The sequence below is a fragment of the Lacerta agilis genome, chromosome 1 (genome assembly GCF_009819535.1).
Source record: "Lacerta agilis isolate rLacAgi1 chromosome 1, rLacAgi1.pri, whole genome shotgun sequence".
Classification (NCBI taxonomy): domain Eukaryota; kingdom Metazoa; phylum Chordata; class Lepidosauria; order Squamata; family Lacertidae; genus Lacerta; species Lacerta agilis.
Genome location: NC_046312.1, coordinates 117,612,195 through 117,638,946, shown reverse-complemented (window position 1 = coordinate 117,638,946; position 26,752 = coordinate 117,612,195). Strand labels below are relative to the sequence as shown.

Here is a 26,752-nt window from a genome sequence, read left to right as displayed (position 1 = left end):
TATGCACATGCACACACATTATTTAAAATGAGTAACTGTTTCTTGTATCTCTGGATCACTTCTAGGACTTTCAGACTTATGAGCAGCAGTGAGGAGGATTGCTTGTCTAATTTCAGCTTTCTACATTGAGTTTGTAAAAGTGAGCAGTTTAGCACCACATTGTCAGAGGGCATTTCCCACCTCAAAGCACAGTAGCTCAAGTTTTGCTGGTAGCTGCAAGAAGGAAAAATGGGTGGCAGGACAGGTGAATTAAAGTCAGCAGTGCTTAAAAACAAGACATAATTTTTACAGCAGGAATAGTACCTCCATCTTATCCAGGTGGTGGTTATGTACACTGTTTCCTGCTGGCTATCCTGCTTGGTCCAGCTAGCAGCAAGCAAATGAGGAGGATGGAACTATGAAACAATTTCTTACTCCCACTCTATTGTTTTATCTGCTGCTGCTAATTTTGCACTTTATCATTGCTACCTTGTTCTTTTACTTGAAAATGTAAATAATTTACAGCTGTATAATCAAATGTTCCACTTCCTTCAATAGTGCCTACAGTTTATACACAGTGATCACTTAATCAGTTACTGAAATACAGCCACTTCTGGAATGAAATGCAACAACTGCTTCATAGTATAGAATGCATCCCATCATAGAAAAGGAAGTGAAGAAGAATACCAGAACTAATTGAAATTGCAGGGAGAATTTAGGTAGGAAGAATGCAATTATCCCTTTTGGAATTTGGCCAGGATATTAAGATTAACATCTTATACTTCTATGATGAGTCCCATAGGAATTTTAACAGCTACAAGTGGTCAGGACCTTGGTTTTACATCTCAGTCTACAGAAGCTCTAAAACATAATGCTTGGCTTTGGCTTATGCAGGAATTAAATGGAAGGGTGAGATATGCCTCACAAGTTCCTACACCATTTAGATTATTCCTTAGAGGTTTACCATCCAACTATCTGTCATCAGGACAAAGCCTTTTGCTTCTATCTTATATTAGCTTAACATAAGGCGTGCAAAGGTCTACAAGGATCTAAGCAGCTATGTGAAATGAAGGATTAGCAACCTTCTAGACAATAGTTTGAGTTACTGATTTAGTGGGTGGTGCTTCAGTGTTGAAAAAAAATGTTCTGTAGCAAGTACAAAATACAGGAGTTTGTGTGAATCATGTAGATACAACATTAGTGTATAAACATCTAAGCAGACTGCATGGCATTTCAACAAGATGGTATCATATGTCAGAATGTGTGACATGGATACATAGACAGAACATACCGGTAACAACCTTAATATTAACACGGGATTCACCCAAAGACAAACAATCTAGTACCATCTTAAATTATTATTATTATTTGAATTTATTTACCATCCTATACCCAGAGGTCTCAGGGCAGTTCAAAGAACTCACAAAACAGTTTATGCAGGATTGTCACAACAATTAGCATAGGGTTTTTTGTTTTGTTTTTTAGAAAGTTACAATCATATACATCCAACATAGGGCATGAACCCAACACTCTAGGATTAAGAGTGCCATGTTCTACTGACTGAACCAGCCATGCTCATGCAGTTGTTCCATGCAGCCGCCTTTCCCCCTTCTTGGCCCTAGCCTCTCAAATTATTATTCTGCATGTGGCTTTTTAAACAAGGGTTTCAAAATCAGCAAACCTATTCTTTTAGTTAAGAAAATGCATGCTAAATGCAGTGTGGTACTTGATGAGCCAGTTTCCCCCTCCATGTCCCATTTTGACCCATCCAAGACTGTGCTTGGATTTACTTATTCTTGCCACCCCAAGAAGTTGCATCCTGATTTTGCCACACAAAGGAATGCAGCAATGAGTACAATGTAGGGTACATGAAGTAGGGAAGTTATCTGGACATCCAATTGCTTTTTATTTCACCCATTACTGCCCTATATTTGACCAAAACAATTCCACATCAATGAAAGGGTTAAGAGTTTATTATGCCTACATAGCCAAAAGTGAAGCAAAGTAACCATGTATCTTAACACCTGGAAGAAGCTGAGGAAGGCACAGCTGGCTTCTAGCTTTCACACATTCCTAAGTTTTCAGTTACTACCAGTATTTCCCAAACAAGGCTATATGACAAACAGTTGCAGGTGGCCAATTGCTCATATACAAGAATAGCTTTACTCAGCAAAATCCTACAAAAGTCATTTGTCAATACTGTAGAAACATTTGTATCTCAGGATATAAGTTTAGCAGTATTGAAATGTTGTCTTCCAAGACTGTCAGTGTGGAAAAATAGCTGTACATGGCTTGGAACATATGAAACAGAAACTGCTTTAGCCTAAGGAGCATGTCTCATTGCTGTTTTGAGAGGTCTTCCCAGCACCTTTACTCCAAAACCTTTGTTTTGCTTTGGAAGGTGGGGAAATCTAGGATTGGTTACAAACAGCAGAAAAGTACACCTGTCCTCTTTTGGAATGGACAGGAAGAATTTTCCCACCAGGCATCTGGACTTCCAGAATGAGCCGTGGTTTTTTTTCAGGGGGCACTCAAGTGTATGCAGTAATGGCACCTCTTTTTGGTGTTAAAAAGTGTGGTACTTACTGTAACAACTTCATGATGAGTACCAGCATCTATTTTTCTAGGAAAAAAGCACTGAGAATGAGTAAACGCCTTACTCCTTCCAATCGAAACTTTTCTACTTAGGTCAAGTCACATGGCATTTTAGAGGTAGAAGGCACCATGCAGGGAGCACCATGAAACCCTCTGTTAGAACAATACCATGAGTGCATTAGCATCCATTAAGTTTAGAAGCTCAAATGAAAGTAACACACGTAATTGTTGCACCCTGTACATTTTTACACTCAACACCCTAGAGTGAAAATCCAAGAAAAGTTAACTTAGAAACCACTCTTTCTTTGTTAAATACAGCAATCTTATTTTTGTTTGTCCATGGGAAATCCACTCCCAGGACTATCCCTCTTCATTTTTAAGTTTCAGCACCAAAATCTATAATGCCCCGCCATCAGTCCTTCTGTCTCTTGATCTTGAGTTGCACACCCTTCCACCCTTATTCCCCCATTTCTCTGCTTTCCCCCTCCTCTAGTCCATGAGCTACTGGCTGGTGTTCACCTTTCATCCTGGGATCATCCAACATCTACTCATTTGTCTCCTCTACCCCCCCCCCCATATACAGGATCACAGGTGTGGAAGGTACCCACAGGTATCATCCAGACTGACCAAACTCATAACAGTATGTACACAGTGCCACAGCACAACTACCGGTACCCGTTTGTCCCTTTACAAAAAGCAGAATGTAGTGTAACTACATCTACTCAGTACAAAATTCCGTAAGTCTTTTCTATTGGAGTCCGTATGGAAAGTGACTACTTCCCCTTACTTCTGACTATACAATCCAACCCCGCAAATAAGATCTTGAAACCTGGTACCTTTCTTTTCTTTTCTTCTTTGTTTCCATTGTAAATGATCTTTTATGTTTATGTCTGTATTTTAAACCAATAAAGATTATTGAAAAGAAAAAAAGAAAAAAAGAAACCCGGTAACTCAGACCAAGCCTCTCATAGTATTCTGAAAAGGATTAGGTGGCCCCTGCAATTCGAAGGGGTGATCACCAAATTCCTAGACTTGGATAAATGTTACATTTGAGAGCAACCCTTACTAACCCACATTCTATTAAAGTAGTAATAACAGCTTACTCCCAAGTAATAGACTATTGTACAAGTACATTATGGGAAACAGAAAATCATTTTCATAATATATGATGAACACAAGTGAAAATATAAAAAATCGATCAAGTTTAATTCTAATGCATTTCATGTCGTATTTTTAAGGATTTTTGTATTAAGAATGTAAAGTGTCCTAGGATTAGTGACAGGCTAGAATTTGGGAAACTAGCATTCCAGTCCCTACTCGACCATGAAGTCGACTGGGTGACCTTGGGCTTCAGTTTTTCAGCCAAACCTATCTCATAGGAGGTGAAAGAACTATGTATTCCATCTTCAACTACTTGGAGGAAAGACGGGATATAAATGTTATAATAAATAATAAAAATGATTATAAAATGAATTTAAATGACAGTCAAATATAAAATAAAATCACTGCATTAAGCATATTCTGATTCTTTTTATATTAAGCTAGGTGCACTAAATTGTTTTTAAATATAAAAGATTTCTACCAGGGCCGTCTCAAAGGGATCGTGCGCCCTGGCGCGATGATCCCTCGGCGCCCCCGGTGGGCCGCCTCTCCGCCCACCTCCCTCCCGCGCTGGCCGCCCCTCGGAAGGGGGGGTGGGCGAGCGGGGGATGGGGGCGTGGCGCTGCAAGCTGGCCACCCTCCGGCGCCCCAGCTGGAGCGATGGGAAGGGCGCGCAAAGCCCCACGCTGCTCCAGCGCCACGTCCATCATCCCCTGAGGGGCGGCCAGCGCGGGAGTGAGGTGGGCGAGCGGGGGATGAGGGGCGTGGCGCTGCAAGCCGGCCACCCTCCGGAGCCCCAGCTGGAGCGCTGGGAAGGGCGCGCAAAGCCCCGCGCTGCTCCAACGCCACGTCCATCATCCCCCGAGGGGCGGCCAGCGCGGGAGGGAGGCGGGCGAGCGGGGGATGAGGGGCGTGGCGCTGGAGCGGCGCGGAGCTTTGCGCGCCCTTCCCAGCACTCCAGCTGGGGCTCCGGAGGGTGGCCGGCTTGCAGCGCCACGCCCCTCATCCCCCACTCGCCCACCTCCCTCCCGCGCTGGCCGCCCCTCGGGGGATGATGGACGTGGCGCTGGAGCAGCGCGGGGCTTTGCGCGCCCTTCCCAGCGCTCCAGCTGGGGCTCCGGAGGGTGGCTGGCTTGCAGTGCCAGGCCCCTCATCCCCCGCCCCATAGGGGCGGGGGCAGGTTGGGGAGGGGGCGCCCGGTATGCCGGCGGGCTCGCGGGGGCGCCCCTGGGGGGCCTGGCGCCCTGGTGCACCGCGCCACCTGCCCCTATGAATGAGACGGCTCTGATTTCTACAAGAGGAAATGCAGCAGAAACAAACAGTATTCTGGTGCCTTCTGCACAGGTGTTATTTCAGAGTGATTAGTACAGATCATCAGATGATCATCTTCATCCATGTGATCAACAAGACCAAAAGGTCAATATGGTTTTAGTTTACCATATGCTATAAAATTCATATGATAAACTGACAGGTTAGCATACTTTTTCAGCTATTATAGACACTAAGTCTTCAAATCAGAAAACAGATTAGAAATCATTCTGTAATCTCTGTTAACAGTCTGATACATCATGCATAAAGCATAACAGACCTCTCAAAATGTTAATCCTTCTGGAAAATTCTTACTATTACACAGGATTTGCCTAGGAACGACAATAACAGAACCAATGTAGTTACATATGATAATACAGAAACACTGCACAGTAATATCTGTAAATAAATATTATATTATATGAATATATTGATTGTGGTAATTGTTTGTAAATTATATTTATCATTTTTTTAATAAAATACAAAGCTTAGGTATGGTCTATTTATTCAAATTCCATTACCAAATCTTTAAATTATATTTGATTACTAATAAATGACAATTTTGCATTTCTGGTTTCATGCATTTCCAATAAGCTGCTCTAGCATTACTTTATTTAGCTGCAACACCATGCACAAATGCTGATCCTAAATATATCTCCTGAACTCCAAGTGACTTATGTTTATATAAATAGAGCATAACAAGCTATGAAATCTTTCTTCCAACAAACTGTCCTATGCCAAAATAGTTGCTCTGGATTTTTTTAAAACTATGGCTGAAGGGCTGGTTAACCAGAAAACACCTTAACAAAATAATTATCCTTAAATCTGTTTTAACAATTTCTCTATATAGGTCTTTTCCATCAAATAACAAGGAAGCAGTGAAGGTTTTGAAGTGTTATAAGGGTGTAGTTATGCCGTCATAGATTGGATCAAGTTTATAAATTCAGCTTTAAATCAGAAAGGATGGAGGTGCAGTTAGCCAGTAGGAGAGCTGAAACTTAAGTAGGAATTTGTTCTGTCTTGGATGGGTCTGCACTCCTTTTTGAAAACCAGGGTTTATAGTTTGGGGGTGTTTGTGGATCTGCCATTGCTGCTGGATTCCCAGGTGGCTGCCATAGCTAGGAAGGTGCTTTTGTAGAGCTTTGACTGTGATAAAGCAGATATTGCCATTGCCATGCATGCCTTTGCCACACCCAACTGGATTACTGTAATGCACTCTACATAGAGTAACCCTTGAAAAGAATTTAGAAATTTTAGTCACTGCAAAATGGAGTGGCCAGATTGCTCTCTTTTCTACTTTCCTGACTGCATTAACAATGGCTTCCAATTAATTTCCTGGCACAATTTAAAGTGTAGCTTCTTACCTATAAAGTCCTAAATAGTATGGGATCAGGATATTTGAAGAATATTGTGCCCTCCCATATGATTCTGCCCGTCCACTGTGCTCAAAGGACTTGGCTATGTGTTGCACCTCCTTTATTGAGCCAGCAAGTCACAGGAAAGCGACTTGTCTACTATGGTACCAAAGCAGATGGATGAAAATAATTAACAAGCCAGGGCTTTCCCACTGGGCCACTGCTGAGCTTCTGGTTCTGTTGGTAGATGCAGAATGTGATGGACAGCCATGGTGTTAGAAGTCTTCCCCTTGTGAGAAGCCAGTGTGGTGTAGTGGTTAAGAGCAGTAGACTCGTAATCTGGGGAACCGGGTTCGTGTCTCCACTCCTCCACATGCAGCTACTAGGTGACCTTGGGCTAGTCACACTTCTTTGAAGTCTCTCAGCCCCACTCACCTCACAGAGTGTTTGTTGTGGGGGAGGAAGGGAAAGGAGAATGTTAGCCGCTTTGAGACTCCTTCGGGTAGTGAAAAGCGGGATATCAAATCCAAACTCTTCTTCTTCTTGTCCTCTGATATTCTAACACTCGGCAACTGAAGCTCCCGGCCTGGATATGTCTACAGAAGCAGACCGGCCAGGGATTTTGTCAGTGGGCTACTGCTGATGTCTCCTTGCCTTCTGCATCTGGTGGCAGCTGCAAAAGGAGCTTGGGGGAGCAATGGTGTTAGAAGCTTCCCTTAGTTCTCTAGCATTTCAATTTTTACTCTGCAGCTGAATCTCCTGGCCTGGAAATGGCTGCTGAAGCAACCAGATGTTAGTTCCTCACAGGCCAGGGCTTTCGCTCACAATTTGCTAAAAAGATAGATGACTCAAAAAACACAGTGAATGAATTAATGTTAAATTCCTGTATGCATGAATTAAGAAACTGTTCCGGGCTGGAGTACAATATTTTAATAATGCAGCTGCCATGTTCATTAGTCTCTATGTTTCCGGAAACTAATCTCCTACGTAAGTTACAACACTCAACTACTATGCTTCTATTCTGTTCTGAGTGATGACTTAATAATGCTTCACAGTTGCATGACATTTCATTAACAACGCTACTTAAAATATGAAAATATCTGCCAATATCCCAAATTAAAATAAATAAATGCTGTTTTATAAGTAAATTATGATTGCATGTTCATACAAGGGTTCTTAATGCAATGCTAATGAATATCTAATTCAATTTATAATATAATGTGAACACTTTATGCTTAAATTACATTCGGTTATAACGTAGCAGACATAAGTCTAAATACATTATACCTGATAAGATTGCCGTGACAAATGAACAGACAATAGTGACAAATGAAAGTTATGTAATTCAGTGCTTAAAGCAATCCAAGGATGTATTGTACAAAGGAAATATACTTCTGCTTGTACAAGGCAGTTCCACTGAATTCTTATTTCCTCATCCTACTTAAACTCCCCATGCTCCATCTCTCACTGTTGCAGAGGGTTCCTTGGCCCACAGGAATGGGTTTTAATAAGTGCAGAGGGCTATGAAGGGAGAGAAGCCACAAAATCCTCATTCTGCAAGCTGAATTCTGAACACTCTTCTCTGGATCCTCTTTTCAAGCAATCCAAGTTAATCACTGCATTCTCACAATGCTAAGGATAAGAGGTATCTGGAAAAAAATCATCTTTCTTTTTTATATTAAGACATCTTTAGACTCTAGACCAGGCATAGGCAAACTTGGCCCTCCAGATGTTTTGGGACTACAATTTCCATCATCACTGACCACTGGTCCTGTTAGCTAGGGATCATGGAAGTTGCAGTCCCAAAACATCTGGAGGGCCGAGTTTGCCTATGCCTGCTCTAGACAATGTCATTTTCCTAGGGACACTGTGAAATGAATTCATGCTTGACTCCAGGAAGCCAAACATGGTATCACAGTATGAGGCAATTCCTTAATAAGAAAAAAAATCTGCCACCAGGTCCCCCACCTGCAGTTTATAAAGTGAGTACAATAGTGTTTATCCCTCTTAATTATGGAACAAAACCTTTTCCCACCTCAAGCCATAAGGAAGCCACAGTAAAACAAATATGCCTGCAGTTATATCTTAACAGCATTAACTACCTTTCATCATACTCTGATAACATCAGACATGTAGCCTGAACCATATGGGAAAAGTCTAAAATGCATCTACTCCAGTTCCATGCCAAAAAACATAATCCTTTCCTGAATCTGAAGCAGCACTAGCATGGAGAAAGCCTCTGTTGTTTGGCTGAGGCTCCCATACCAGAGGGACAGTGACTGGCATGCCATAAATATACCGGTACTAATATAATAGACCATTATTACTTGTACAGGTATATTATTAAAAAATGACATAATCCTTATTTCCAAATACACCCACTTGGATCTAGAGCTAATCATCACCTTTATTCAATAACAGAAGTGTATCTTCACGTAATATGTTAAGGATTGGAATTCAAGTCAATCTACAACATGCAAAGCAAAATGAAATTATTTAACTACTTGGCTACTCCATTTCACTTCTACTTAATCTAAGCAAAGCTAGAAGGAAATACAGTATAGGGTTTCTAACTTGTATTTCCATGGTAATGCTACTGCTGGGGGGCACAGGGCTAGTGTTACCATTAGACAGAACAAGGTTGCTCCCTTTATTGGCTGAATTCAGAAGTCGAATAAGCAACAAAATGATACTTATTTATGCTTAAAGTATTTACATTCCTAGGGAGAATTGTTTGTGGGGGTTTTTCTGATATGTATGCCATGCTATCTTGGCCACCTCAGGTACTACACACCTTCACTAGTGTGGTGCTATTTGCTGTTCTCAGGCAGTAAAATATATTTGAAAAGCCCTCCTTGTAGGGAAATAATTTTCTGACTGGAAAGCAGTGCTTAGATATACCCCAGCTCCATTATTTCCCTGTGCAAATGCTGTTCAAGCAGTTTTACAACATTCCCACCACCACCAAGAAAACACCAAAATTGCAGGTCAACTCAGCTGAGGAAAAAATTCACCTTGGGGTGGAATTTGCAGATTACCGGTAAACACTGTCACACCTATCTGTAAATCCATCCTTGCAAGTGCCTTCTGCCCTTCCCACTTTCCTATTATCTTCTTGACAAAATCTGGATTGGGTCACAGACTACCACTTGCTTCACCTTGAATGTATTCTTATGAATACTGTATACAGTCAAAGCATATCTTTCTGGCTTGCTCCTACTCTAGGATAATATTTTTTCTCTAAAATGTCTGTTTGTTGAGAGGAATTCAACACTGTGCTCTTCTGAATGTTCCATTAACACAAGCATTTTGGCTTACCAAAACTACCCCCCTTTCCCCACCCACTGTGTATATTCCAGGGGTTCTCCAGACCCCCACAGATTCAATTGGCTGGAGGGAAGAACACCATTGGGCAGGCAAAAGTGTTTGCACATGGCTTCCGCTGATGGGACTCAATAGTTGAAAGCCCACTTTGAAACAGAAAACTACAATAAACAGAAAAAATTCAGCAGTTATTCAGTCAGTTACCCTGTCACATGAACTTATAAGCAAAGTCATATGCACAATAGATAAAGGATCAGGACTGGAGGATATGAAAAAGAATCCAATAGGATTGCTTACATTTTTAGACTTCAAGTACAGGCAATGGCTGATTTTCACACGTCTGAATGACGTGCAATTGCACAACCATGCATGGTGCCAAACCTGGAAATTACCCAAAAACGTCACTGAATGGATCACTAAAAGGGCGGAACGGGGGCAGGGTGGAACAGGGGCAGGGCGGAATGTGCTTATACGCGCTCTGCCAGCATACGCAGGGGCCAGGAACAGAACCCCCATGAGAAATGGTTGTCAACTATACAGTATATGCATTTTGAATAAAAAGAAATAGGCATAAATTCTACAATTGTAAATTACAGCTGCATTACATTTAAATACTGAATCATTATGCTCTGAGGATATTTTGTAGTGAGGATTATCTTATTACATTCCATTACTTTCTGCATCTGCTTACTGATAATAAAAGAAGCAGCTGTTTTAAACTAACAGGTGTGAACAGTTCATTCAAGCCTTTAAACAGAAGCCAAATTCAATTTCCTCGTTGAATGTTTTGAAATTATATTCCAAACACCATTTACAATATTATAAACAGTTAATTTGTATGGACTTTGATTCATATGTAACATATATGAAATAACTTTTCTTCAAAGTTTAATTCAAAATCTTATGCTTATACAGTGCACATGCTGAACTAATTATGTCAGATGTTTTCTATAAAATCTTTAGTCATACAACTGAGCAGCTTTTCTTCGCCAACTGTTATATATCAAATTCACTGCAGAAAACCATGATAATTATGAAGTAACAGAGGATCAAATTCATAGCAGTAATATATCTCTATCTTAGTTAAGCTATAAATGATCATCAAGCTTGAAATCGTATATTTATTTAAAATCAGTCTTCTGTATCATTTGCAACAATGTGCGCTTCACAAAATGTGATAAATATTTTCAATTTTAAACACTCAGTAGTGCTAAACGTATTATCACAACTCTAAGTTTTACAGCACTTGAACAAAAAGTAAAGAAAATCCTTTAAACTAATCTAAGCAATAGCTGGATTTGGTTAAAGAAATGCCATAGAATGGTTTGTATTAAGCAATAAATCTTATTACTTGTAATAATTATGAACTCCTCTGGGTATACTTTTAAATAATAAAAAGAAATCCACTTATCAGTATGAAAATGCTTATAAGTATTTTTTTAACAAATGCGATAATTCCACTTACTTTGATTACTTCATGGGCCTCAACTTTACACACAGAGATGTCATAAATCAAGCTTTTTCTTTCAATATATGTTTCCTGCAATTGAAAGTAAAATTAAAGTATTTTATATCAAGAAATGGTTATTCATTTTATGTAAGTTAACCTGGAAGCCTGTTAAAGAGAGGTACTGCCATACTTCCTGAGTTTAAGAACACTGACCTAATCCAGTACTTGCCAAATTTGTTTGTTTTGTATTCAGTGGATCCAATTGCAAATGTCCAACATAAAAGTTCAAACAGCAGCTACTTTTTAAGTTGCCATATAAATACACATAACGTTGAAATTCATTTTGTTAGTTTTGCCCCAGGTCTCCATTATGTCAAGATCATCTTGGATCCTGTTTCTGTCGGTGTTCGCTACCCCACTCAGTTTGGTGCCATTTGCTCCTTAACCAAGCAATTTATAAACGGGTTAAACAACACCAGGTCCAGGACACAACCCAGGGACATCCCATCAGTCCCTTTTCTTCAGGTTGATGTGGAGCCATTGGCTGTTGTTGTTGTTCAGTCGTTCAGTCGTGTCCGACTCTTCGTGACCCCATGGACCAGAGCACGCCAGGCACGCCTATCCTTCACTGCCTCCCGCAGTTTGGCCAAACTCATGTTAGTAGCTTCGAGAACACTGTCCAACCATCTCATCCTCTGTCGTCCCCTTCTCCTTGTGCCCTCCATCTTTCCCAACATCAGGGTCTTTTCTAGGGAGTCTTCTCTTCTCATGAGGTGGCCAAAGTACTGGAGCCTCAACTTCAGGATCTGTCCTTCTAGTGAGCACTCAGGGCTGATTTCTTTGAGAATGGATAGGTTTGATCTTCTTGCAGTCCATGGGACTCTCAAGAGTCTCCTCCAGCACCATAATTCAAAAGCATCAATTCTTCGGCGATCAGCCTTCTTTATGGTCCAGCTCTCACTTCCGTACATTACTACTGGGAAAACCATAGCTTTAACTATACGGACCTTTGTCGGCAAGGTGATGTCTTTGCTTTTTAAGATGTTGTCTAGGTTTGTCATTGCTTTTCTCCCAAGAAGCAGGCGTCTTCTAATTTCGTGACTGCTGTCACCATCTGCAGTGATCATGGAACCCAAGAAAGTGAAATCTCTCACTGCCTCCATTTCTTCCCCTTCTATTTGCCAGGAGGTGATGGGACCAGTGGCCATGATCTTAGTTTTTTTGATGTTGAGCTTCAGACCATATTTAGCGCTCTCCTCTTTCACCCTCATTAAAAGGTTCTTTAATTCCTCCTCACTTTCTGCCATCAGGGTAGTATCATCAGCATATCTGAGGTTGTTGATATTTTTTCCGGCAATCTTAATTCCGGTTTGGGATTCATCCAGTCCAGCCTTTCGCATGATGAATTCTGCATATAAGTTAAATAAGCAGGGAGACAATATACAGCCTTGTCGTACTCCTTTCCCAATTTTGAACCAATCAGTTGTTCCATATCCAGTTCTAACTGTAGCTTCTTGTCCCACATAGAGATTTCTCAGGAGACAAATGAGGTGATCCGGCACTCCCATTTCTTTAAGAACTTGCCATAGTTTGCTGTGGTCGACACAGTCAAATGCTTTTGCGTAGTCAATGAAGCAGAAGTAGATGTTTTTCTGGAACTCTCTAGCTTTCTCCATAATCCAGCGCATGTTTGCAATTTGGTCTCTGGTTCCTCTGCCCCTTCGAAATCCAGCTTGCACTTCTGGGAGTTCTCGGTCCACATACTGCTTAAGCCTGCCTTGTAGAATTTTAAGCATAACCTTGCTAGCGTGTGAAATGAGTGCAATTGTGCGGTGGTTGGAGCATTCTTTGGCACTGCCCTTCTTTGGGATTGGGATGTAGACTGATCTTCTCCAATCCTCTGGCCACTGCTGAGTTTTCCAAATTTGCTGGCATATTGAGTGTAGCACCTTAACAGCATCATCTTTTAAAATTTTAAATAGTTCAGCTGGAATATCATCACTTCCACTGGCCTTGTTGTTAGCGAGGCTTTCTAAGGCCCATTTGACTTCACTCTCCAGGATGTCTGGCTCAAGGTCAGCAACCACATTACCTGGGGTGTATGAGACCTCCATATCTTTCTGGTATAATTCCTCTGTGTATTCTTGCCACCTCTTCTTGATGTCTTCTGCTTCTGTTAGGTCCTTTCCACTTTTGTCCTTAATTGTGGTAATCTTTGTACGAAATCTTCCTTTCATATCTCCAATTTTCTTGAACAAATCTCTGGTTTTTCCCATTCTGTTATTTTCCTCTATTTCTTTGCATTGCTCGTTTAGAAAGGCCCTCTTGTCTCTCCTTGCTATTCTTTGGAAATCTGCATTCAATTTCCTGTATCTTTCACGATCTCCCTCGCATTTTGCTTGCCTTCTCTCCCCCGCTATTTGTAAGGCCTCATTGGACAGCCACTTTGCTTTCTTGCATTTCTTTTCTTCAGGTTGATGTGGAGCCATTGGCTAGCACCCTTTAGTATGGCTCACCTGCCAGCTACAAATCCACTTTATAGAAACATAATGTAGCCCACATTGTACCAACTCGCTGGCAAAAATATCATGGAAGAACTTGTCGGAAGCCTTACTGAAATCAAGCCATGCTATATTACACTTTCCCCTTCTTCTAATACAAATATTACAGAAATCGTAGCTAAATTTCTGTTCATAACAATGTATAGTGGAACCTTGGTTCTTGAAGCCTTGGTACTCGAACATTTCAGCTCCCGAACGCTGAAAACCCAGAACTAAGGGTTCCGGTTTTCAAACTTTTTCAGAAGTTGAATGTCCGATGCAGCTGTCAGCTATTGTTTCCAGGGCGCCTGCGCCAATCAGAAACTGCGCCTTGGTTTTCAAACGTTTTGGAAGTTGGATGGACTTGCGGAACGAATTACGTTCGAGAGCCTAGGTACCACTGTGCTGGAGTTGCTTTGCTGATGCTCAGGGCTAGACTTCAGCTGTCACATACTACTACAGTACTATGCAATACAGGGGATTTTCCTGTCCTTGTTCATTTCCCCACTGCATCACAGTATTTTTAAAAGAATTTTTAGAAGCAACTGTTCTAACCTCCTCAGACTCTATTAAGCAACCTGCCTGGGACCTCAGGATGAAAGGTAATGGCAGAAATACCCGGGGGGGGGGATGTGCCCCCTAGGACACTGGTCTTCAATGGACGAGGCAGAACCCAATACAGGGCTTAAATCTGACCTAAGACTGCACCCATAGCACTACTATCATTAAAACACATAATTAAGAAGCAGGTCTCTGAAGGCTTGTTTTGGCAAGCTTAGGCCTCAACAGGCAGACAAGTGCTGCCTGAGAGCGGTACTGTCAAGGGGGGGGGCTATTGGGCTGTTGTTGTTTCTGTTTTTATTATGTATTTTGTGGTTTGATATCTTGATTTTCTTCTGTGAACTGCTCTGAGCATAGCTGTAAACTTCTCCCTTTTTTAAAGGGAAATTCCCTTATTTTGAATAGGATTCCTCACAAGAATAGGGAGAAGTTGACAGCTATGGCTTTGAGACCCCCCGAGTATAGGGCAGTATATAAATGCAAATAATAATAAAAATAGTAATAATAATAATAATGTAGCCACTCACAAAGCTGTTTGGAAATCACACCGTTTTAGAGAGGTGTGTTTAAAGCAGCGCATAAATTTATTTCTAATTATTATTATTTATTGGGTTTTATAAACAAGAATAATGTACAAATAAAAACAAAATCGAAAATTCTTTCTAGTAGCACCTTAGAGACCAACTGAGTTTGTTCCTGGTATGAGCTTTCGTGTGCATGCACACTTCTTCAGATACACTGAAACAGAAGTCACCAGATCCTTAAATATAGTGGGGGAGTGGGGAGGGGTATTACTCAGAAGGGTGGTGGGGATGGGTGATAGGCTGATAAGTGTGGAAAACCTGTTGACGACTCTAAACGGCTGCAATTAGTCTTGCAGGGAAAGGCAAGGGGTGAGATGGCTAAAGATGGCTTTGTTATGTATAATGAGATAAGAATCCAATGTCTTTGTTCAAACCAGGTTTCTCCATGGTTTTAAGTTTGGTGATTAGTTGCAATTCAGCCACTTCTCTTTCCAGTCTATTTCTGAAATTTCTTTGTATTAAGACAGCTACTTTGAGATCTTTTATAGAATGTCCTGGGAGATGAGCAATTAAATAGTCCTGAGATGGTGTGTTTGATGTTGTTGGGACCAGTAATGGTGTTATCCGGGTTTATGTGGCAGCAAAGTTGGCATCTGGGTTTATTGCAGGCTCTGGTACCAGTGTCCATGTTGAGTCCTGTTTTTGTATTATTGTGGGTGAGGAGCTGTTTGAGATTGGGTGGCTGTTTGTATGCGATGAAGGGTCTTCCTCCCAGAGCTTGAGAAAGAGAACTGTCATTGTCTAGGAGAGGTTGTAGATCTCTGATGATGCGTTGTACTGTTTTAACTTGGGAGCTGTATGTGATGACTAGTGGTGTTCTGTTATTTTCTTTTTTGGGTCTGTCTTGCAGCAAGTTCTCTCTGGGTATCAGTCTGGCTCTGTCGATCTGTTGTTTAACTTCATCAGGTGGATATTTTAGTTCTAAAAAGGTTTGCTGTAGATCTCTTAGGTGAGAGTCTCTGTCTGTAGAGTTGGAGACAGAGACTCTCACCTAAGAGATCTACAGCAAACCTTTTTAGAACTAAAATATCCACCTGATGAAGGACTATTTAATTGCTCATCTTCCAACATTGTGTATGCAATCAAATGCCAACAGTGCCCTTCAGCTCTCTATATTGGACAAACAGGCCAAACCCTACGCCAAAGGATAAATGGACATAAATCTGATATCAGGAATCACAAGACAGAGAAACCAGTAGGAGAACACTTCAATCTCCCAGGACATTCTATAAAAGATCTCAAAGTAGCTGTCTTAATACAAAGAAATTTCAGAAATAGACTGGAAAGAGAAGTGGCTGAATTGCAACTAATCACCAAACTTAAAACCATGGAGAAACCTGGTTTGAACAAAGACATTGGATTCTTATCTCATTATACATAACAAAGCCATCTTTAGCCATCTCACCCCTTGCCTTTCCCTGCAAGACTAATTGCAGCCGTTTAGAGTCGTCAACAGGTTTTCCACACTTATCAGCCTATCACCCATCCCCACCACCCTTCTGAGTAATACCCCTCCCCACTCCCCCACTATATTTAAGGATCTGGTGACTTCTGTTTCAGTGTATCTGAAGAAGTGTGCATGCACACGAAAGCTCATACCAGGAACAAACTCAGTTGGTCTCTAAGGTGCTACTAGAAATAATTTTCGATTTTGTTTTGACTATGGCAGACCAACACGGCTACCCACCTGTAAATGTACAAATAAGTACACCAAGTTTTCTCATGTCATTTGTATATCACAAAAATAGCGTAATAAATGTGGAAAAAATATCTACAACATATGTTTCATTATTAGTGGTCAATGTCTCCCTCTTCCTCCCTTACTTCTTCTTCCTAATTGTTTAAACCAATTCATGAACCAAGAACTTATTTCTAATTATTAAGAGTATTTTGGTGTGTTTTTAAAAAGACACCGCAGCACAGACTCTTAAAACAGGCTGGTTTGGGTGTGGGTGGGTGTTTGCAATTTAACCTGGGGACATTTCTGCGACTCTTACCTCCTGCTCCCAAACCCGAAATGGCATCCCTGCTTTTTCGAAACCCGAGTAAGCCCGTTTGCCCGTTTTTTTAGAGAAAATGGCGAGATTCCTAACGCCGCCCTTCTCCTTCACCTGCTGAGAGACTGAGGCAATGAGTTAAAGCGGCCGGGGTGTGTGCGTATGTCGTTGTTAAAAACACACACACCACAACTACAGTCACCACCAGCAAGGCCTGAGAAGGCAACCCGAGTCAACTCGGCGGGACTCGAGGCGTACAAACGACTTCAAGGGAGGCGGGAAAGCCGGGCAGGACTCGGATCTAGGCGCCCCAGTGCAACGTTTCCTCACAACATCCGCTTCTTTTTTCGCTCTCTCTTCCCGCCCGCTTTTCGTTGGTGTTACTTGGAAGTATTTATTGGGTGGTGGGGAGAGGTTTTTTTTCCCCCGCCGGGAGAGGAGAGAGGAGGATGGTGAGGGGAGGAGGAAGGCCGCGACGCGCCTCTCTCTCGCTCTCTCGCTCGCTCTCTGGCCAAGCTCGGGCCACGAGCTCCTTTCGAACGGAGGCAACGTTCTGCGGCCGTTGGAATGGCGGTTGGTGTCACAACGGAAGGAACGGGGTGTGTGTGTGTGTGTGTGTGTGTGTGTAAGCGCTTCGGTGGGTGAGTGGGATGGGGGTTGGGTGACACCTGTGTGCACATCCTCCAACATTTATCCCGTGAAAATAGGGGCATCCTATTCCATCATCACCACCATATTATTATTATTATTATTATTATTATTATTATTATTATTATTATTATTATTATTATTTTATTATTATTATTATTATTATTATTTATTTTATTGTTATTTAAAATAATTTTTATTTGATTTTACAAATATAAAGTTATAACAATCCAAATGCATTTCCATATATAGAGATGACTCTGAATCTCGGGACTTCATCCCCCCCATCCCCTTAATGGGTCCTATCATCAACATTTTCAACTGCATATTATTTTATATTCCATATTTTGTACTTGACCATATTGTCCATGGTAACACCATCATTTTATTATTTATACCCTATCTGTATGACTGGGTTGCCCCAGCTGTGGCAGTGGCCCAAAGGGCCATAAAAATGTGATAATGTGAACCCCTATAAATCTTTGAATATGCTTCTAATAGAGAATTATGGTAACCTGCTGCTTTCAGGAACTGGTGATTTTGGCAAGATGCCGTCTCACACCGAGATAGAAGAACAAGCAAATATTTAATCATAAAAAGCATTCATAAACTAGAACATAAGTTGATACATGAAAATGGCTACACTTAACACTGGTTCCTATGCATTGGCACACTAACAGAATGTAACAATCTCTGAGAATCAAGGTTTAGTTAGCAATGCTTATTGCGCATGCGTATTAGATTAGGTAATGTACAGGCTGGACTGGATGAATCCCAAACCGGAATTAAGATTGCCAGAAAAAATATCAACAACCTCAGATATGCTGATGATACAACCTTGATGGCAGAAAGTAAGGAGGAATTAAAGAACCTTTTAATGAGGGTAAAAAAGGAGGGTGCAAAATATGGTCTGAAGCTCAACATCAAAAAAACTAAGATCATGGCCACTGGTCCCATCACCTCCTGGCAAATAGAAGGGGAAGAAATGGAGGCAGTGAGAGATTTCACTTTCTTGGGTTCCATGATCACTGCAGATGGTGACAGCAGCCACGAAATTAGAAGACGCCTGCTTCTTGGGAGAAAAGCAATGACAAACCTAGACAGCATCTTAAAAAGCAAAGACATCACCTTGCCGACAAAGGTCCGTATAGTTAAAGCAATGGTTTTCCCAGTAGTAATGTACGGAAGTGAGAGCTGGACCATAAAGAAGGCTGATCACCGAAGAATTGATGCTTTTGAATTATGGTGCTGGAGGAGACTCTTGAGAGTCCCATGGACTGTAAAAAGATCAAACCTATCCATTCTTAAAGAAATCAGCCCTGAGTGCTCACTAGAAGGACAGATCCTGAAGTTGAGGCTCTAGTACTTTGGCCACCTCATGAGAAGAGAAGACTCCCTAGAAAAGACCCTGATGTTAGGAAAGATGGAGGGCACAAGGAGAAGGGGACGACAGAGGATGAGATGGTTGGACAGTGTTCTCGAAGCTACTAACATCAGTTTGGCCAAACTGCGAGAGGCAGTGAAGGATAGGCGTGCCTGGCGTGCTCTGGTCCATGGGGTCACGAAGAGTCGGACACGACTGAACGACTGAACAACAACAACAACAATGTACATGCGTACTAAACTAAAATGAGGTAATGAAATATGATTGTTTAATTTTAATTCCTTTGTTTGAAATGTTATAAATACCCCTGCTCAGACCTTTGGGCGGTGTTGCAGGCTTGCGAAAATGATTCAGCTGTAGGCCTAACCCTTATTGCTTTGCAATAAAGAAAATAAAATGGACTCCAAGCTCCTCTAGTCTCTGAGTTTTATTGGCGTAGCTCAGAAGAAGGGCCTTTTCGCCCAATGTAACACAGCCACTCTGGGCAGCTTCCAACATATATAAGGAAGTAGGCTTTTGGGGTGTAAAAATGGGTGTCTGGCAGGAATTTTGCCTAATCAATAAAATGTCTGGGGAAACTTGGATGTATGGATGGAAAAAACCAGAAAGCGCTCCAAAAGCTTAAAATCACTATTTTGTGGTTAGGTAATGGTAAAGGAACCCCTGACCATTAGGTCCTGTCACGGACGACTCTGGGGTTGTGCGCTTATGGCTCATCTCACTTTATTGGCCGAGGGAGCCAGCGTTTGTCCGCAGACAGCTTCCGGGTCATGTGGCCAGCATGACTAAGCCGCTTCTAGCGAACCAGAGCAGCGCACGGAAACGCAGTTTACCTTCCCACTGGAGCGGTACCTATTTATCTACTTGCACTTTGACATGCTTTCGAACTGCTAGGTGGGCAGGAGCTGGGACCGACAACCGGAGTTCACCCCGTCGCAGGGATTCAAACCGCCGACCTTCTGATCGGCAAGCCCTGGGCTCTGTGGTTTAGACAACAGCGCCACCTGCGTCCCTATTTTGGGGTTAGTTATCCCCCAAAAAGCTCAACAGTCTTGGGGGTTTCCTTAAAGAAGCTGAACAACTTTGCGTGTGGTGTCAGGAATTGTACTTTTGAAATATGGGAACCCTAAAAAATACAATAAAACTTTTTTTTTTTTTAACTTCCCTATATGGGGCTGCCTTCTACAGGTTGTATACTTATCTCCTTGGCTCCAGGTTGCATAACTCCATACCACCCAACATTTCTCTAATGAAACTAGGGACATCCTATTCAATAATAATAAATAATAATAATAATATTCTTTATACCCCACCCATCTGACTAGGTTGCCCCAGCCACTCTAGGTGGTTTCCAAAATAAATAAAAACATAATAAAACATTAAAATTCCCTATAAAATTTTCTCCGATGAAAATAGGGGCACCTTAAGGAAATGTGGGACATTCTGGCATCAAATCAGAAACCGGCAGTTTCCTGTAACAGTCCCTGGAAAATAGGGACACTTGGGGTTCTGCGTGAGTGACCTCGTATGTTTGCAGAATTCAGCCAGAGGGAAGCCCCACCAGCTTTGCTAATATGGCACTTTGAGGGAGGACAAAAAATTGCCCCCATCCCAAATCCTTATTTTCACAATTCTTTTGGTATAGTTGCCTTTGTTAATGGATCTTGTCAATAGGCTCTTTGAAACGTCACATTATTACAAAACAGAAGTAGTAGTAGTTGTTTTGCACACATCTAGAAGGAAAACTCTCATCCTAAACCTCCACTGCTTTGCAGCTCTACTCATACATAAGGCAGCTTTGGGAATAACCCCCCCAAGGAAAAATCCCGACCGCTGCCTTGCAGGACATCTTTAGGCAGGAAGAACCAGCTGCACAAATGTAGAGCATGCAACTATTAATCTCAGGGTTGTGGGTTCAAGCCCCACGTTGGTCAAAAGATTCATTCATTGCAGGGAGTTGGACTAGATGATCCTCATGGTCCCTTCCAACTCTTACAATTCCACAATTTTATGAAATATAAGACAGGGCCATCTGGCTTCCAGTAGTATGTGTGAAAAGGATCTAGGAGTCCACAAGCTTAACATGAGTCAACAGTGTGATGCAGCAGCAGAAAAGCCAATGCTATTCTAGGCTTCATCAACAGAAGTATAGTGTCCAGATCAAGGGAAGTCATAGTAGCGCTCAGGTCCACCTTGGTAGAACCACACCTGTTGCAGTGTACAGTTCTGCACACCACAATTTAAGAATATTGATAAGCTGGAACATGCGCACAGGAGAGGAACCAAGATCAAGGGTCTTGGAACTATAGAATTGCACTGCCAACCAGCAAAGGAAGAATTTTTGTTCGAGTTTCATCTATCGCGCATACCCATCAGAGTCCAACAAGGACAAAACTTGGCATAAGCTCAGTGTAGCTAAACATGTGATAACCACACAGCCATTATTACATGCACAGACTCAGCTTCATTAATAGTTCAAGGGGGGGGGGGTTAAAGGCATGCAGAAAAGAAAGAGCCAAGGCACATTGATTAGACACCCCCACCTCTCTGGTGTATACAGCAATGTGCAAATGTGGCTTGAAATGCTGGAGATGACCAAGCTGTTTTTTAAAGACTTAGATTTTTAGTTAGGACGTTCTACACCTTCCGCATCACAGATCCAAGATACCGGGTACTTATAATAAACCAATGTCCCCTAATGCATGTGAACCACTACCATGTTCACAACCATGTGGTTAAAGACTAGCAGAACAACACTTATTTTTTTAAGCTCAGTTGGTGTGTGGTGCCGATAATGCCAAGGTTGCAGGTTTGATGCCCGTAAGGGACAGCTGCATATTCCTGCAATGCAGGGGGTTGGACTTCACTAGATGATCCTTAGGGTCCCTTCCAACTCTACAATTCTATGATTTTAACAAACACTTATGGGTAGAGCACTGCAGATCCGAGGGAGCCGACGTTTGTCTGCAGTTTTTCCAGGTCATGTGGCCAGCATGACAGCTGCTTCTGGCAAACCAGAGCAGCGCACGGAAACACCATTTACCTTCCCGCCGGAGCAGTACCTATTTATCTATTTGCACTTTGACATGCTTTCGAACTGCTAGGTTGGCAGGAGCAGGGACTGACCAAAGGGAGCCTTATGTATGCCTTAGGTAAAGGTAAAAGGACCCCTGACAGTTAAATCCAGTCAAAGGTGACTATGGGGTTGCAGCACTCATCTTGCTTTCAGGCCGAGGGAGCCAGCGTTTGTCGACAGACAGCTTTCCGGGTCATGTGGCCAGCATGACTAAACCGCTTCTGGCGCAACGGAACACTGTGACGGAAACCAGAGCACACGGAAACGCTCTTTACCTTCCTGCCACAGCGGTACCTATTTATCTACTTGCACTGGCGTGCTTTCGAACTGCTAGGTTGGCAGGAGCTGGGACAGAGCAACAGGAGCTCACTCCATCGTGGAGATTCGAACTGCCGACCTTCCGACTGGCAAGCCCGCCAAAGAGGCTCAGTGGTTTACAACAGGGATCGCCAACTTCTAAGAGACTGCAATCTACTCACACAATTAAAAACTGGCAGTGATCTACCCCTTTTAGGGTGGTTCAAGTCAGTTGTTGAGTTTCTTTTAGGGAGGAAACCCATTTTTTGAGGGGTTCACCAAGAGATCGCTAATGAAACAGCCTCACAGTGAGAGCTCCTTCTTCCGTTCTAGCGATCTAGAGGGCAGGGCAAGGGGCCGGGGCCGGGTAGAGAAGCCAGCAATCGACTGTGATCTACCAAAACCTCCCAGGGATCAACCAGAAGATCGCGATCGACCGGTTGGACATCCCTGGTTTAGAAGACAGTGCCACCTGTGTCCTGTATATGCATTATAACACTGTGACACCAGGTGGCACTGTGGAGTTCCATTTTTGCCAAGTGGGTTTCTCATGCAAACAACACGTTTAACTGAAACACTTCTTTGATGTGTCTAGATCCATCCCAGGTTTCATGTTTGAATGTACATCTGAATATTATCTTTATAGCTACTAATTCAGCAAGACAGTCCCTAAGCAGAAGCAGATTCTGCACATGCTTCAGTGGCTTTGAGCAATAGCCATCTCATAACTTTTGAGAAATTAGAATATGAAATAACACAAGAGAAATGCAATTTTTTATTTGGACGTATCCACATATTGTTCACTTGTAGAAAATGCATCTGTAAATAGAGCCATACACTTCAACCCTGAGTATTTAGTTTAGTGGAGACAAATCAGCATTAAACATTATATTCCATTTTCTTCTAGCTGTGAGAGTTCTTCTTTTGCACTTTTTAATGAACTACAAACTTGTCCAGTAGAAAAATAATGTAAAAATAATTATTTGGAAATCTATTTCCATCAGCTGATCTTACACTTTCAGAACATGGATTGTCCTTCAGTATATTTTCTTAGAAAAAATGAAATATTCCAAAACACATTTCAATACCATTAATTCAATGCTCATGTTCATTTTTTAAAAAAAAGCAATCTCCCACTTCACAGAGATCAAAACACAAGGCAGTTACAAATGATTTCTTAATAAATTATGCAAAAAAAGGAGAGTTTTGTTTGTAATCGTGTGAAATGTGACTGTAGGGTGAGGTTTTTCCTTGCTAGTTACTCTGGAATATCTGTTAAATAATGAAGAAATGGACGACCATGAACACAGCCTTTATGTTGATTTCCAAGTTGTGTGTCCATTTTGTGGATGGTGTCTTGTACATCTTCCTTGGATATATACAAAGGTAGCTGCCGACACAGTCTTACTGCTTCTCCCTATGGGAACAAAAATATTTACATTTAGACATTAACCTGAGGCTACAATAAAATCCAATAAACTAAATTATGTAGGGTGCAAACTTCTCCACTGAACATTTACTACTTTATTTTTTCACAGAAAATCATACTCCGATCTTCTTTGGCCAAGCAACTGAATTAGGTATCTTTGGTTTTTCTCAAATCTAATTGTTAAAAGAAGAATTTCTGCAAACAAAGTGTGGGGCAGCTCCCAAGCAACAGTTAACCATCATAAGAAGGGCTTAAGGAGTGGCTCATTCTTGAACACATTCTTTTTTCCCCTTTTTGCTGCAGAAATAAGATCAGGCCGTTATTCAGAAACAAGCTTAGTGAGGCTTACTTTAGAACAAATTTGCACTGCAGTTCAGTTTCCCAAATCCCAATGTGTAAGTAGGTTACTCTTCTGTGTCGAAAAGATCCTGCCATAAATTGAAGTACAGATTCGGATAGGTGACCTACAGATATACTGCAGCTAAATTATTCTACTCAGAAGTTGCCATTGAAGGAAAGAGGCAGGAATTGAATTTGATACATGGGCTGGCTCAAATTAAGAAAGGGGCCTTTCTTCACTCTCCTCCCTTCCTTTAGCTCATATATTTCACATTCTGGAGAATTAAATGGCTCACGGCAGTGGCTCCAAATCTTTCTCCTCCTCAGAACACTTGAAAATTGCTGAGTGTCTCGATGGACCATTTATTGATTTTTCTGCTTGCAATGCTCTATTCTAGAGGCCGTATGATTTCTAGCTATATTTTTGTGGCTTCATTTCTTACGCGTTGCATTTTATTGTTTTACCGTTTCAATTCCACAGGATTCAAACTGAAAAACAATAAAATGCAATGTATAAGAAATAAAAATGGCAATTAAAAACACAGTTTTAAAATCTATATGGATATCTGATGAGCCATCTTCCATCTTCCACCACAAATCCAGACATTTTGCAGACAACAGTTTGGGCACTCCTGGCTTAGCAACTACATGAATAGCTTTTTAGAAGTTGGTATCAGATGGGTATATCAGATGCTATTCCTTCCAAAGAATAGCAAGGAGAGACAAGAGGGCCTTTCTAAACGAGCAATGCAAAGAAATAGAGGAAAATAACAGAATGGGAAAAACCAGAGATTTATTCAAGAAAATTGGAGATATGAAAGGAACATTTCGTACAAAGATTACCACAATTAAGGACAAAAGTGGAAAGGACCTAACAGAAGCAGAAGACATCAAGAAGAGGTGGCAAGAATACACAGAGGAATTATACCAGAAAGATATGGAGGTCTCATACACCCCAGGAAATGTGGTTGCTGACCTTGAGCCAGACATCCTGGAGAGTGAAGTCAAATGGGCCTTAGAAAGCCTTGCTAACAACAAGGCCAGTGGAAGTGATGATATTCCAGCTGAACTATTTAAAATTTTAAAAGAGGATGCTGTTAAGGTGCTGCACTCAATATGCCAGCAAGTTTGGAAAACTCAGCAGTGGCCAGAGGATTGGAGAAGATCAGTCTACATCCCAATCCCAAAGAAGGGCAGTGCCAAAGAATGCTCCAACTACCGCACAATTGCACTCATTTCACACGCTAGCAAGGTTATGCTTAAAATTCTACAAGGCAGGCTTAAGCAGTATGTGGACCGAGAACTCCCAGAAGTGCAAGCTGGATTTCGAAGGGGCAGAGGAACCAGAGACCAAATTGCAAACATGCGCTGGATTATGGAGAAAGCCAGAGAGTTCCAGAAAAACATCTACTTCTGCTTCATTGATTATGCAAAAGCATTTGACTGTGTCGACCACAGCAAACTATGGCAAGTTCTTAAAGAAATGGGAGTGCCGGATCACCTCATTTGCCTCCTGAGAAATCTCTATGTGGGACAAGAAGCTACAGTTAGAACTGGATATGGAACAACTGATTGGTTCAAAATTGGGAAAGGAGTACGACAAGGCTGTATATTGTCTCCCTGCTTATTTAACTTATATGCAGAATTCATCATGCGAAAGGCTGGACTGGATGAATCCCCAACCGGAATTAAGATTGCCGGAAAAAATATCAACAACCTCAGATATGCTGATGATACTACCTTGATGGCAGAAAGTGAGGAAGAATTGAAGAACCTTTTAATGAGGGTGAAAGAAGAGAGCGCAAAATATGGTCTGAAGCTCAACATCAAAAAAACTAAGATCATGGCCACTGGTCCCATCACCTCCTGGCAAATAGAAGGGGAAGAAATGGAGGCAGTGAGAGATTTCACTTTCTTGGGTTCCATGATCACTGCAGATGGTGACAGCAGTCACGAAATCAGAAGACGCCTGCTTCTTGGGAGAAAAGCAATGACAAACCTAGACAGCATCTTAAAAAGCAAAGACATCACCTTGCCGACAAAAGTCCGTATAGTTAAAGCTATGGTTTTCCCAGTAGTAATGTACGGAAGTGAGAGCTGGACCATAAAGAAGGCTGATCGCCGTAGAATTGATGCTTTTGAATTATGGTGCTGGAGGAGACTCTTGAGAGTCCCGTGGACTGCAAGAAGATCAAACCTATCCATTCTCAAAGAAATCAGCCCTGAGTACTCACTAGAAGGACAGATCCTGAAGTTGAGGCTCCAGTACTTTGGCCACCTCATGAGAAGAGAAGAATCCCTAGAAAAGACCCTGATGTTGGGAAAGATGGAGGGCACAAGGAGAAGGGGACGACAGAGGATGAGATGGTTGGACAGTGTTCTTGAAGCTACTAACATGAGTTTGGCCAAACTGCGAGAGGCAGTGAAGGATAGGCGTGCCTGGCGTACTCTGGTCCATGGGGTCACGAAGAGTCGGACACGACTGAACGACTGAACAACAACAAATCAGATGGGTGGTGGAGGAAAGCGATCTGAATTGGGGCACAGGAGTAGAGCTTTAAACACTCTGCACACTAGTGCAGTCCAGATCAGGAAACCCAAATCTGCTACCTGCATTGGAAGAAGAGCACACATTTGTGCCAATGGAACCTTTTATTGTAATGCAAACAACAGTCATCCAGGCCTGATCTGTATTGTGACTGCTTCTGATATGAATTTCTACTTTTAGGTTGTTGTCATTTAGTCATTTAGTCGTGTCCGACTCTTCGTGACCCCATGGACCAGA

At 41.8% G+C, this 26,752-nt stretch overlaps 1 protein-coding gene and 1 long non-coding RNA gene across 4 annotated transcripts in view; both read right to left on the bottom strand.

Annotated features, from left to right (window-relative positions):
* The window catches only part of LOC117057851, a 63,170-nt gene extending 51,945 nt beyond the window's left edge, over positions 1 to 11,225 (bottom strand). The window contains exon 1 of the long non-coding RNA XR_004427824.1: positions 11,128 to 11,225. This is a non-coding gene — a long non-coding RNA (uncharacterized LOC117057851). The remainder of the gene's footprint in view (positions 1 to 11,127) is intronic.
* Positions 11,226 to 22,951: 11,726 nt separating this feature from the next.
* The window catches only part of PMS1 (PMS1 homolog 1, mismatch repair system component), a 44,937-nt gene continuing 41,136 nt past the window's right edge, over positions 22,952 to 26,752 (bottom strand). For all 3 annotated transcript variants that reach the window (XM_033168660.1, XM_033168673.1, XM_033168666.1), the window contains one exon: positions 22,952 to 23,616. In XM_033168660.1, coding sequence (XP_033024551.1) covers positions 23,458 to 23,616 — 159 coding nt within the window. In that variant the 3' untranslated portion in view covers positions 22,952 to 23,457. The remainder of the gene's footprint in view (positions 23,617 to 26,752) is intronic.